The sequence below is a fragment of the Oratosquilla oratoria genome, chromosome 1 (genome assembly GCF_046742065.1).
Source record: "Oratosquilla oratoria isolate Oo_2021 chromosome 1, ASM4674206v1, whole genome shotgun sequence".
Classification (NCBI taxonomy): domain Eukaryota; kingdom Metazoa; phylum Arthropoda; class Malacostraca; order Stomatopoda; family Squillidae; genus Oratosquilla; species Oratosquilla oratoria.
In genome coordinates, this window is record NC_134777.1 from 9,013,868 (window position 1) to 9,028,867 (window position 15,000).

The window sequence follows — 15,000 nt, forward strand, 5'->3', positions numbered from 1 at the left end:
TGTGGAATGTGTGTGTGTGTTTTTGGTGTGTGTGTGTGTGTGTTTGTGTGGGTGTTTGGTGTGTGTGTGTGTGTGTGTGTGTGTGTGTGTGTGTGTGTGTGTGTGTGTGTGTGTGTGTGTGTGTGTATGTGTGTGTAATGAGAAATGTGGAAGTGGTGAAGAAACTGGTGTCGAAGAGAAAGCTGTCGGAAATGGTAGATGAAAGAGTACTGACGTAGTTTGGGCAAGTATAAAAAATGAATGGAATCAAGCCAGCAGAGAGGGCAAGGAAAACATAAATCGATGAAGTGAATTTGAAAGAAAGTGCAAAAATAAGGTGGATGGATAGATGGCAGGGGACTTGAGATGCAGTGTGGAATGATTGTGTACACACCACGATAACCACCTGACATGGAACGCGCGCCATGTCGCCCAAAAGGGTATACCTGACGCGACTTTGACAGTGCGACCCTGCTTGACCCGACCTAACCTAATCCAGTGCAATTATGTAATTACGCACCACGGATGACTACCCACGCGGTGTATATATCGGCTCCTGCCGCATGTAAAGTCACTTCAGTTTTACCTTACAATAAAGAAGACGAAATCACCAAAACCCCATTCTCTTCTCAAAGTAGCATAGCTACACGACTACCGCCACAGTTGTCGAGCAGGGAATGTAGAGTGCAATGAAGGGAGATTGTGAATGGGTCGTTGTATGGTGAAATGATAAAGGTAAACCAACTCCACCTGTCGGGCCTACTGTGGAAGAGTTGTGTCTTGCTATGTATATCTTAAACCAACGGTTCTTAATCTTTGGGTCGCGACCCAAGGGTTAAGAAAGTTGGATCGCCAAGCCATATGATTGGGTCACGAAGGATTTGTGGATTTATCATTTTCTCATTGTTTTATTTCTTATGGATCATTATTATGTCAATGTAATACTTGTATTAATACAAATATTTTCATAATATTTTTGTTTCTGTCACACGTTTTTATAAGCACAAGCATTTTATAATTTAGATAAAAGTGTTAATGAAGGTAAGGGTCGCCTTGGTCGATCTGGACAGGATTTTGGGTCGCAGAAAATAAAGGTTAAGCACTACTGCCTCAAACCAAACAGTGTGACAGGTGATAGAACGACCTTTCATTCACAAGGAGTTGGAACAAGAGGAGTGTTGAACAAATTTCAATCGTGTAATGTGTTGGTGAGTGCTTTGGCTCAGCCACTTCCTTTATAAAAGGAAAAGAACATTTAGAGGATTTGAGCCACTGGACACAATAATGCCCCAAACAAAATGTTTTATTTAGAATTTTATTGATATCTTATATTTATCCTCGTCTTGGTATGTACCTATGTGACTCGTAATGGTTTATTGTAACACCCAAGCTATGTCATTTCAACCTATGGTGCTTTTGAACTGAAATGTATAAAACTTCTACTTCCTCTTGGTACAGATCACGTACTATATGCAAGAACGCACGGGGAACTCTTTAGATAAAGGTGGCAAGATCAATTCATGATTATATTTACGTAGAAGGAGAAGAAGGAAGAAGAAGTAAGAAGAGTAGGAGGAAGAGGATGAGGAGTTAGAGTTGGAGGAGGAGAAGGAGAGGAGAGCAAGGAGGAAGAGGAAGAGGAGAAGGAGGAGGAGAAAGAAGAGTGAAGCAGTAGCCGTGACAAGGATGACAGGTAGGGGAGATGATGTAAGGGGAGATGATGTAGGGGAGATGATGTAAGGGGAGATGATGTAGGGGAGATGATGTAAGGGTGGGTGACAGGAGGGAGACTGATGCCAGGGTGGAGAAGGACAGAAGCGACGGAAGGACAGAAACGACGGAGCCGGGAAAGGTGATGATAGGCGGGAAGGGGTTATGGAAAAGGGGAGGAATTGATAATTTAGAAGTGAGAGAGAAAGACGACAGGTGATGGTGGGGAAATCTGTTGAAGTAGGGTATGGTTGGTTGAAAAGAACTAGTAGAAAAAAATAACAAATAAAGAAAATTATACATATATATATATACATACATATATATATATGTATATATATATATGTATATGTATATATATATATATGTACACATATATATATATACATATATATACATATGTATATATACATATATATATATATATATATATTTATATGCACATATATATATAAATATATCTTTTTCAACCACATAACACTTTTAATTCCATATAATCGCAAACGAGACTGAGAGTCGCTCGGAGGAGGTATCAGTTGGAAATTGAAACGTGGACGAGCCGAGGATTCGAACCCAGCTAACCCGTGACAAAGTTACATTGACGTAAACCAATACGCTATTAAGAGAGATTGGTTTACATCAATGTAACTTTGTTACGGGTTAGCTGAGTTCGAATCCTTGGCTTGTCCACGTTTCAACTTCTAACGGATGCCTCCTTCGAGCGACTCTCAGTCTCGTTTGCAATGGTATGGAATTAAAAGTGATATGTGGTTAAAAAAGATATTAATTGATCACTGGGAACCATTCAGTGTGTATGTATATATATATATATATATATATATATATATAGATATATATATATATATGTATATAGATAGATATAGATATGTATATATATATAAATATATAAATATACATATATATATATAATTATACATGAACATATAAAATGCTACATGAAAGAAAGCAGTGAATTTTTCACCTTCTGACCACCATAGTTGACATGTTGTAGTGTTCTGTAGCCAACACGTGAAATTACCCCTTCAGGACTCGTGATCGCCGAGTACGGGATAAACAATAGTCACCCCTTAGAACATGCGTCCGACTAAACATACATTCGACTAATTTTAATTAATATAATAACAATGTTCATTATAATAACTTAATTTATTTTGTAAATAAAATAAAACATATCCCTCTACATACTGTAAGAAGCATATTTATGTATTGTAAATATATTTTAATTAATTGTATACTAAACACAAAGAATCCAGAATTTCGCCACAAATATTGTAAATACCATCATCGTCATTTCCAATAAACAGATCAGTCATGGGATTGACTTTAAATATCCTAGCTTCCTCCAACAAGGACAATTGTAGTAACCACTACATTTGGTGACCCTGGAGTGACCGCCGCCAGCCCCGCCAGCCCCGCCCGCCGCCAGCCCCGCCCGCCGCCAGCCCCGCCAGCCCCGCCCGCCGCCCTGCCGTGACCAGCCCCGCCCGCCGCCCTGCCGTGACCAGCCCCGCCCGCCGCCCTGCCGTGCCCAGCCCCGCCCGCCGCCCTGCCGTGCCCAGCCCCGCCCGCCGCCCTGCCGTGCCCAGCCCCGCCCGCCGCCCTGCCGTGCCCAGCCCCGCCCTGCCGTGACCTGCCCCGCCCTGCCGTGCCCAGCCCCGCCCGCCGCCCTGCCGTGCCCAGCCCCGCCCGCTGCCCTGCCGTGCCCAGCCCCGCCCACCGCCCTGCCGTGCCCAGCCCCGCCCGCCGCCCTGCCGTGCCCATCCCCGCCAACTCGGACTGCTCTGACCAACCCAGCTGCCCACGAACATCGCTGCATACTAATCACGTAAGCATGACGTTAACCGAGCTAGTCTCTCAACTCACCCTCCAGGTTAGCGCCCTCCAAGAGCAGGTTGCCAACCTTCAACAACGACCCCCGTCACCAAGATACTACCGCAACCGCTCCAGGTCTACGTCCAGAGGGAGACCCAAGCACACATCAGGCGTCTGCTACTACCATCGTCGCTTTGGACAAGATGCGAGGAAATGTACACAGCCGTGCACCTTCTCACCGTCACCTTTAAACACGATGGGCGAACGCTAACGGCGCACAGCGTTCGCCAACATACATCGAAACTCTTCTTCGTATTTGATCCACTCTCCAACACCACATACCTCATCGATACCGGAGCTGAAGTCAGTGTCCTGCCTGCCACAGCAAGCCAGCAATCACTGCCGCCGATGTCTTCCCTCTACGCAGCCAACGGCACCAAGATACCCGTTTTCAAGAGGAAGACACTTCAGCTAGAACTCAACCTTCGCCGATCCTTTGAGTGGACCTTCTACGTTGCATCAGTTTCCCAACCCATCCTTGGCGCCGATTTTTTGACCCACTTCGATCTCCTGATCGATATTAAAAATCGCAAGCTCCACGACCCCCTTACATCGATGTCATCCTACGCCAGGCCAACAACCGGAGTAAGTAGCCAACTTTCAACCATCAGTGCTGATAACAAGTTTGCTTCTCTCCTCAGGAACTTTCCTGCCTTGACACAACCTTACTCCACGACCACGACTGTGAAACACCACGTAGTGCACCACATAGAGACTACGGGACCTCCAGTCTACGCCAAAGCCCGTCGTCTGGCTCCGGAACGCCTCAAGCTAGCCAAGGCAGAACTAGAAGCCCTCATGCGTCAAGGTATCATTCGTCCAAGCTCAAGCAACTGGTCGTCAGCTCTCCACATCGTCCCACAAAAGCAACGGCGACATCAGGCCATGCGGTGACTACCGCGCCCTCAACTCACGAACTGTGATGGATAGGTACCCAGTTCCCAACATACAGGAGTTTTCCTCACACCTTGCAGGAACTCGCGTATACTCCCGGATCGATCTTGTAAAAGCCTTCCATCATATTCCGGTCAACCCGCCTGACATCCCCAAAACAGCTGTCACAACACCTTTTGGCTTGTTCGAATACGTTCGAATGCCCTTCGGCCTCAAGAACTCTGCCCAAACTTTCCAGAGATTCATGGACGAAGTCCTGCGAGGCCTGCCTTTTTGCTTCACCTACATCGACGATGTGCTCATCGCCAGCCCTGACGAAGCCACGCACCAAGACCATCTGAAGCAAGTCTTTACCCGCCTACAAGACTACGGCATCCACATCAATCTCGAGAAATCTGACTTCGGTGTGTCATCCATCAACTTTCTAGGACACACCGTCACACCTTCAGGCGTCACCCCTGTCTCATCCCGCTGCGACGCCATCCAGAGTTTCCCGAAACCTACAACACAGCGCCAACTGTGAAACTGTGAATAAGGATGTTAAATTTCTATAATCGTTTCATTCCAGGCTGCGCTCAACTGCTCCAACCGCTCTACTCCATGATCAAGCCGTGCAAGAGGGGACGTTCCATCGTACTCAACTGGGACGTCGAAACTGATGCAGCTTTCATGGCAGCCAAAGAAGCACTCGGGAATGCTACCGCCCTTAGTTTCCCTATTCCTGATGCCATCACTTCCATCTCGACAGATGCTTCAGACACAGGTTTCGGCGCAGTTCTGCAGCAATACATCAACGAAGCTCAACAATGCTCAACAATGCCGAGAAGAAATACAGCGCCTTCGACAAGGAACTCCTAGCCATCTACAAGGCTGTCAACAGGTTCAGGTATTTCGTCGAAGGACGACAATTCCACATATACACCGACCACAAACCAATCACAACAACATTCATTCATAACAAGACAACATACTCCCCTAGACAACTCCGACACATAGATTTCATCTCCCAATTCACCACAGATATTCGTTTTGTTCGAGGTGCAGATAATTGTCCTGCCGATGCACTCTCGCGCAACATATCTGCAGTCTCTACCTCTCTCATCGACTACGCCGCCATCGCTGCAGACCAAGCTGGTGATACCGAGCTGCAGCGATTGATGGACAACCCCACGTTCCAGATGAAGAAAGTACCTACCTGGAACTAACACTCACCTCTACGCCGATGTATCCACGGACACCATCCGGCCCTACTTGCCCGAAAACCACAGGTACCCCTTGTTCCGCCATTTACATGACCTCTCCCACCCAGGTATTCGAGCTTCACAGCACATGTCACCTCGCTTCATCTGGAATGGAATCGCCAAAGACGTTGACACTGGACCCGCACTTGCGGCAAGTGCCAAGCTTCGAAGGTCACACGCCACACCATCTCCCCTCCAGGTACCTTTCGCCCAGTCTCCACTCGACTCGAGCACGTCCACATCGACATCGTCGGACCGCTTCCCTTCTCCGACAGCTTCAGGTATATTCTTACTTGTGTAGACCGTTTTACACGCTGGCCCGAAGCAATCCCGCTTACTGACATAAGCACAGATACGGTAGCCAAAGCTTTTATAACCACCTGGATTTCAAGATTCGGTACACCACTCAGCCTCACATCCGACCGTGGTAGCCAATTTGAATCCAATCTATGGAACAAGGTTATGTCTTTGCTAGGTATCCGGCGTTTCAGAACAGCAAGCTACCATCCCCAATCCAACGGACTCGTCGAACGCTTCCACCGACAACTCAAGGCTTCACTTGCAGCAACAGCACGCGACCGCACCAACTGGTCTACGGTGCTTCCAATGGTCCTCCTCGGTATACGCACGTCCCTCAAGAAAGACCTTGGCCACTCCTCTGCAGAACTTCTTTATGGCACTCCACTCCGTCTGCCCGGTGAGTTTCTTGCATCTGCCCCTATAACGCAGCCCTGCAGCGTTCAAGATTATGCTACTAATCTTACAGATACAATGCAGAAACTCCAGCCAGTGCCACCGCGTACCTCACCAACAAGAACGTTTGTGAGCCAGGACCTCAATGACTGTTCACATGTCTTCGTTTGCATGGACGGGGTAAAGAAGTCTCTTCAACAACCATACGATGGCCCATATAGAGTCGTCAAGAGGACAAGGAAGAACTTGACCATCGATCGCCGTGGAACCACTGACGTCATCTCCATAGACCGCGCCAAGCCTGCATACCTCCTCTCGGACAACGAACAAGATCCTGTTGCTCTTCCGACACCTCCGGACACACGGGCTACAAACCACAAACACACTACAAAGAAAAAACAGATATCGTTCCTCCTGCCTCGTCACTAGGGGGAGAGTTCTGTAGTGTTCTGTAGCCAACACGTGAAATTACCCCTTCAGGACTCGTGATCGCCGAGTACGGGATAAACAATAGTCACCCCTTAGAACATGCGTCCGACTAAACATACATTCGACTAATTTTAATTAATATAATAACAATGTTCATTATAATAACTTAATTTATTTTGTAAATAAAATAAAACATATCCCTCTACATACTGTAAGAAGCATATTTATGTATTGTAAATATATTTTAATTAATTGTATACTAAACACAAAGAATCCAGAATTTCGCCACAAATATTGTAAATACCATCATCGTCATTTCCAATAAACAGATCAGTCATGGGATTGACTTTAAATATCCTAGCTTCCTCCAACAAGGACAATTGTAGTAACCACTACAATGTAATTTTAATTCAACCTGCCACCTGATGATCTTACTTATCGGATGAGAAATAATCTTCAGCAACCCTTTCACCACAGAACTATTCTCTTGGCTAAATGACGTCATGTGACTCCAACAAGAATAAAAACTAAAATGCTGACCAATGAAAGCAGACATTTGGGGAGAGAATTGGCTCACATAAACGAACCATTTGCAAATGAAACATATTTCAGAAATGGCACCATTCGCTACGTTGACACCTTATGAATAATACATTCTCGTTGTTTTCGGAACCTCGCTGGCTGAGCGGGTTAGGGTGTCGTTACTTGCAGCCAAGGTCGAGGGGATGAAGGTTCGAATCCTGCCACCGGCGAAGTTGTACCAAGGGCATGGTTCATTAAGTTACACGCTGTAAGGGGCACTGTCCCACCTTCCCGATAAGGGGGGGGGTTTGTGATGTTAAATAAATCATCATCATCATCATCATCATCATCATCATCATCATCATCATCATCATCATCATCATCATCATCATCATCATCATCATCATCATCATCATCATCATCATCATCATCATCATCATCATCATCATCATCATCATCATCATCATCATCATCACCATCATCATCACCATCATCACCATCACCATCACCATCATCATCATCATCATCATCATCATCATCATCATCATCATCATCATCATCATCATCATCATCATCATCATCATCATCATCATCATCATCATCATCTTCATCATCATTTATTTGGTTGAGTTGGAGATTCTTGGGGGTGCGTGATTCACCATGGTCTTGGATCACGTGTTGGACTCGTGATCGACAGTTATTACCCTCCCGGAAGAGAGGTCAGAGCTCATATAGGACCGATCTATGGGTAATGCTGTGACCTTACACGCACACACCCAACTCTCCGCCCACGAGAGTTGGAGTAACGTCTCGCAGAGCACCAATACTGAAATTCTTTCATCCCTGCGCGGGATTCGGACCCGGACGGTTGTAGTGGCGGCCGAAAACTCTACCACTGCGCCATCAAGTAGTTTGGGTGGGAGAGGGGTGAGAGAGGTTTAAATGAGCGTCTTGACTGAGATTTAGTGTGATCACGAGTCAGAGATTTAACTGAATAGAGCAGTTTGGTTTCTGCAAAAATAAAATCCAAAAACTACAGAACCGTACTCAAAATATTAATTGAGGTATAGGTGGAATACGTGAGACAGAATGAGTGGAAGGGTGGTGAGGTAAACGCTAAAAACTGTTGTCGTTTTATTACTGACATTTTGTCTCAGAAGGACTTCTTCAGTGTCCACAAAGACATAAAACAACGTAGGTTATTTAGGTTATTTTATTTCTTTGTGTACACTGAAGAAGTCCTTCTAGAACGCAACGTCAGTGATAAAACTGCAATGGTTTTTGGCGTTTGAATGATATTCAGATACAAAAATTCGTAAAGAAGATAACGGCCCCTCCCGTTAGCCGAAGGAAATGATTAAAAACGAGTTTACTGAAGGAAGAAGCGTGATACTGTAACTTTTTTTATTATTATTTTCGAGATCCCGGGATCTTCAATGACTTCGAATTATGAATTCCTAGAAAAAGGACAATTCATCGCGAAAATAATTGTTTGCGTAAGTGAGTGCACCCATGCACGCACGCACGCACACACCCACGCTGATGCAGACATGCACATAGATATACACACAGACACACACACACACGCGCACACACACACACACACACACACACACACACACACACACACACACACACACACACACACACACACACACACACACACACACACACACACACACACACACACACACACACACACACACACACACACACACACACACACACACACACACACGCACACACACACACACGCACACCGATTCGATGATATGGTGATACCGTGCCTGTCTGCTGATTTTAGCGATTCGAGTTCGATTCCTGCCCAGGGTTGAAAATTTCAGCATTGATACACTTTGACCCGGCACTCCAACACTGGTGAGCAAGGAGTTTTGTGTAAGGTCAGAGTATTACCCCTAGGTCGGGCCATATATGACATCAGAGCTCTCTTCCGGGAGGGTAATTTATGTCGATCACGAGTCCGACACGTTATTTAAGACATACATGTAAACTACAGACTGTGACAGATACACAATTTATTATTTTTTACTATTTACCTGTTTGTCTATACCTATGCATTTATTTATTTGTTTTATTTATTATTATTTATATTATACTAATTTTTATCTATCTATTTATTTATCATTATTATATATTTTTTTCGCATTCGACCTAGTTCTGGACCAAAAGGTCTCCTGTCGGCATGCTCCACCTTTGTAATCCTTTCTAATCTTTTGTTATGGCGTCATCACATACAGTAGACAAAGGTAGAGCCTTCCCCTCCTATCCTCCATATTAATTCTCTTACCTTTTTCCTCCACATTTCTCCTCCTTTCCCTCCCCTTTTCTCTCCTTCTTTTCCATTCCCCTCCCTCCCTTTTCTTCTTGTCTTCTTCTGTTTCCCTCTTCCTTTATACATTGATATTTGGTTTTCTCGTCCTTCCGTTGGGGCTAAAACCAAACCTACGTCCCTCCTCCCTCCTCTCCACTATACTCGTATTACCTTTCCTCCAACAAAATAATCTACGGAGTGACGCGCCAACTTTCCTTTTTCCGTTTCCTTACAGTAATTCCTCCTCCTCTTCCTCCTCCACCTTCACATCCTCCTCCTCTTCCTCCTCCTCCTGCTCCTCCTCCTTTCCCCCTCCTCCTCTTCATCCTCCTGCTCCTCCTTCTCCTTCTCCTACTCCTCTTCCTCCTCCTCTCTTACTTCCTCATACTCCTCCTCCTCCTCCTACTCCTGTTCCGCCTCCTCCTCCTTCTCCTCATCCTGCTCCTTCTCCTCCTCTCCCCTCCTCCTCCTCCTCCTCCTCCTCTCCCCTCCTCCTCCTCCTCCTCCTCCTTGTTCTCCTCCTCTCCCTCCTCCTCCTTGTTCTCCTCCTCCTCTCCCTACCCCTCCTGCTCCTCCTGCTCCTTCTCCTCCCCTCCTCTCCCTCCTCCTCCTCCTCCTTCTCCTCCTCCTCCTCTCCCCTTCTCCTTCTCCCCCTCCTCCTCCTGCTCCTCCTGCTCCTCCTGCTCCTCCTTCTTCTCCTCCTCCTCCTCCTCCTCCTGCTCCTCCTCCTCCTGCTCCTCCTCCTCCTCTTCCTCCTCCTCCTCCTCCTCAATTTCCCCCTCCTTCCATTTTTTGTTCTCTTTTTCATTGTCCTCCTTACTTCCCGTACCTGCTATTATCACCCCCAACTCTGATTTTGTCTTCCCCCTCCGTCTGTATTAATTTTCATTTCTTGTTTCAATTTTCCCTCTCTTCCTTTCCTTCCTTTTATATCCTTTCATCTCTCATCCTTCCTTGTATGTTTTCCTCTTTCTTTTCCTCACTTTATTCCTCATCTGTATTTTGCTCTGTGCTTTCCTTTTCTTTTGCTTTCATGTATTTCAATTCCCCTTCGTTCCTCTCCCGTTCTTTCCAGAAAAACCATAATACTCTTTTCTTTCCTTCGTCTTTCAAAATTCTCAGCGGTCTTCAGGGGCTCTCCCTCCCTATCTCCTCCTTCCCTCCCTATCTCCTCCCTCCCTCCCTATCTCCTTATTCCCTATCTCCTCCCTCCCTCCCTCCCTCCCTCCCTCCCTATCCCTCATTCCCTATCTCCTCATTCCCTATCTCCCTCCCTCCCTCCCTCCCTATCTCCTCACTTCCTATCTCCTCCCTCCCTCCCTATCTCCTCCCTATCTCCTCCTTCCCTTCCTATCTCCTCCCTCCCTCCCTCCCTATCTCCTCCCTATCTACTCCTTCCTTATCTCCTCCTTCCCTCCCTATCTCCTCCCTATCTCCTCCCTGCTTATCTCCTCCCTCCCTATCTCCTCCTTCTCTCCCTCCCTCCCTTCCTATCTCCTCCATCCCTCCCTATTTCTTCTCTATCTCCTACCTCCCTCCCTATCTCCTCCTTCCCTATCTCCTCATTCCCTATCTCCTACCTCCCTATCTCCTCCTTCCCTATCTCCTCCATCCCTCCCTATCTCCTCCCTCCCTATCTCCCCCCCTATCTCCTCCCTATCTCCTACCTATCTCCTCCCTCCCTCCCTATCTACTCCCTCCCTATCTCTCTACTCCCTCCCTCCCTATCTCCTCCCCCCTCCCTTCCTCCTTTCCCCTCCCTATCTCCTCCCTCCCTATCTCCTCCCTCCCTATCTCCTCCCTCCCTCCCTATCACCTCCCTATCTCCTCATCCCTATCTCCTCATTCCCTATCTCCTCATTCCCTATCTCCTCTCCCCTCTCCTCCTCCCTCCCTCCCTATCTCTTCATTCCCTATCTCCCCCCTCCCTATCTCCTCCCTCCCCATCTCCTACCTATCTCCTCCCTCCCTCCCTATCTCCTCCTTCTCCATCTCTTTCTCTCTCTATCTCCTCCCTCTCTATCTCCTCCTTCTCTATCTCCTCCCTCCCTCTCTCCTCCCTCCCTATCTCCTCTCTCCCTATCTCCTCCCTCCCTATCTCCTCCCTCCCTCCCTATCTCCTCCCTATCTCCTCCCTATCTCCTCCCTCCTCTCCCTATCTCCTCCTTCCCTCCCTATCTCCTCCCTCCCTCCCTATCTCCTTATTCCCTATCTCCTCCCTCCCTCCCTCTCTATCTCCTCTCTCCCTATCTTTTCCCTATCTCCTTCCTCCCTATCTCCTCCCTCCCTCTTCCTCCCTTCTCCTCCAAGATTTTCATCTGTCGATGGAGACCTCTCGTTCCTCCCTCCCTCTCTATCTCCTCCGTACCTCTCTCCTCCCTATCTCCTCCCACCTCCCTATCTCCTCCCTATCTCCTCCCTCCCTCCCTATCTCCTCCCTCCCTCCCTATCTCCTCCCTCCCTCCCTACCTCCCTATCTCCTCCCTTCCTTCCTTTCTCCTCCAAGATTTTCATCTGTCGATGGAGACCTCTCGTTCCTCCCTATCTCTCTCTCTCCCTCTCTCACTCACCCACTCCCTCTCTCTCTCTCTCTCTCACTCACTCTCTCTCTGGCTCCTCAATTCTTGATATAGACCCCTCTCTTTCTCTCCCTCCCTTCCCACTTCGCTTCTTCCCTTCCCTTCTTCCTCTCTCTCATTTCCTCCTCCCTTCCTCGCTTCCTCCTCCACTCCCTTTCTTCTTACCTTCCTTCCTTAGTGGATATCCTCTTTCCCCCTTCCCTCTCTCCCTTTCCCCTCGTTTCCTTCCACCTGTTGATTAAGATATCCTCGTTTCCCTCCACTTCCTTCTCTCCCTCCTCCACTTCTTCCTCCACTTCAGGAGACTCCTCTTTCCCTCTTCCCTCTCTCCCTTTCCCCTCGTTTCCTTCCACCTGTGGATTAAGATACCCTCTACTTCCACCTCCTTCTCTCCTCCACCTCTTCCTCCACTTCAGGAGACTCCACTTTCCCCCTTCCCTCTCTCCCTTTCCTCTCGTTTCCTTTCACCTGTGGATTAAGATACCATCCCTCCACTTCCTTCTCTCCTCCACTTCTTCCTCCACTTCAGGAGACTCCTCTTTCCCCTTTCCTCTCTCCCTTTCCCCTCGTTTCCTTCCACCTGTGGATTAAGATACCGTCCCTCCACTTCCTTCTCTCCTCCACTTCTTCCTCCACTTCAGGAGACTCCTCTTTCCCTCTTCCCTCTCTCCCTTTCCCCTCGTTTCCTTCCACCTGTGGATTAAGATATCCTCGTTTCCCTCCACTTTCTTCTCTCCTCCACTTCTTCCTCCACTTCAGTGGACTCACCTGTCAATGGAGATGCAACACAGGTGACCTGTTGATTAAGAAACCGTCCCTCCACTTTCTTCTCTCCTCCACTTCTTCCTCCACTTCAGTGGACTCACCTGTCAATGGAGATGCAACACAGGTGGAGGATGGACACGGTGGAGAAGTAGACGTCCATCGAGTTCCAGAGGTCACACATGACGGCGCCGAAGAGCCAAGTGTTGGTCACTTGGACTGAGGCGTTGAAGACCATAGCCATGAGCGCCACCAGCATGTCCGCTAGGGCCATCGAGACCACGAAGTAGTTCGTGATGACCCGCAGCTTGTGGTATCTGAGGAGGGACGAGAAAGGACATATTATGTAATTTTTTTTTTTTTTTTGTAGTCTCACTGACCAAAAACCATAATGTACTTGGTCTTACATCTTATACAGAAACGACCTTCACTTTACAGTGAAGGCAAATATAGTTGGAACAATCGTAGGCACAGCCAAAGCCAAGGAAACTACAAAGTAGCTCGTGATGACCTGGAGCAAAAACCATAATGTACTTGGCCTTACATCTTATACAGAAGCGACATTCACCTTACAGTGAAGGCAAATATAGTTGGAACAATTGTAGACACAGCCAAGGCCATGGAAACTACGATGGTTCTTACATTACAGTAATTTTATTTTACAAAAATGCTATATGCGTTAAGGGGATACTACAGTAGTGGCGTGTTGCCACAAGGTTTTCTGAAGAGCCTTTGAACTCGCTCACTCTTCTCATCGCATCACACAAACACAGCCTACTATGCACAAGTATCACAAAACACACGTGACTACACCGGAAAAGAATTTTTTTGGAACCCGAGGGCTTTCGTGATAACATCACGAAAGCGCTCGGACTCCAAGAATTTTTCTTTTTCCTGTGGTGTTCAGCATAACAGCCTACTATGCGTAACATAAAAACAACCCCAGTTGTGTCTATCTCAAATATGTAAGATAGCCCTCAACACTTTAAAATACGTCCATACAACAGCACCTGCACACTCAGATCACAAAACAAGCACTCCACGAATGAATGCTAAATGTTATACTTCACAAAGTCCCCCCCAGAAATTGAATCAGCAGAATAAATCATTCTAAAGACAGACAAAACTAGCACTGATGCGCCTGTATACAGGTTGCTACCCTTAACTAAAACTCTACCAACACGGAATGAGCCTGGTAACAAGCAACAATTGCAATGGATGGATTCGCCACACGGGAGACACAGAGGACTTTATTCACTCACTCTTGACAATGGCACAAAATCTCTTCACCGAATGGCTTATGGCCTGAACCAGTGGCCGTGGCCGGTGTCCTAGGGGCCACGGGTTTTCTGCAAGAGAGAATTGAGGCAACAGGTAGATTGATGGTCTTCATATCGTTTTCTTTATTTCTGTCATTACTATGCACGATGTATACATGAGTGAGGGAGACATTTACTCAGCCATTGTTATTGGCTATTTTGTTGTTGTTGCTGTTTGTTAGTGGTGCTGTTGTTGACATTATTATTGTTGTTGTTGTTGTTGTTGTTGTTGTTGTTGTTGTTGTTGTTGTTGTTGTTGTTGTTGTTGTCTCTGTTGCTGTTGTTACTTTTGTTGTTTGCCAATGGAGTGAACCCTTCCGCAGTGAGTAGCACTTTTCAGTTTAGTTTGCCACTTGTTTGGGAACTACTCAACCTCTTGGCAACTCTTCCATAAGCATTAAGCTCCAGCTACATCTCTTCAAACTTTCCAGATACCAGTAATACATCAAATTCTATTTTTTCTTGCTTCCTGGTTATTCATATCCTCCTCCTCCTTTACTCCATTCAACCGTGAAGACGTTTCAGGGCAGAAGGATCGCGACGAAAGATTTTCGGAAGATATGACGAGTTGAAGATAATCATCTCAAAATGGATCTTCTTCGAGAGCTGGAAGACCTGTAGATCACACCTGCCCTAGAGTTCTGTCC

General features: G+C 46.8%; 1 protein-coding gene across 1 annotated transcript in view; it reads right to left on the minus strand.

Annotated features, from left to right (window-relative positions):
* Positions 1–15,000, minus strand: part of LOC143027482 (octopamine receptor beta-1R-like) — a 446,280-nt gene that overhangs the window by 79,633 nt on the left and 351,647 nt on the right. Inside the window, exon 3 of the mRNA XM_076188772.1 lies at positions 13,139–13,351. Coding sequence (XP_076044887.1) covers positions 13,139–13,351 — 213 coding nt within the window. The remainder of the gene's footprint in view (positions 1–13,138; positions 13,352–15,000) is intronic.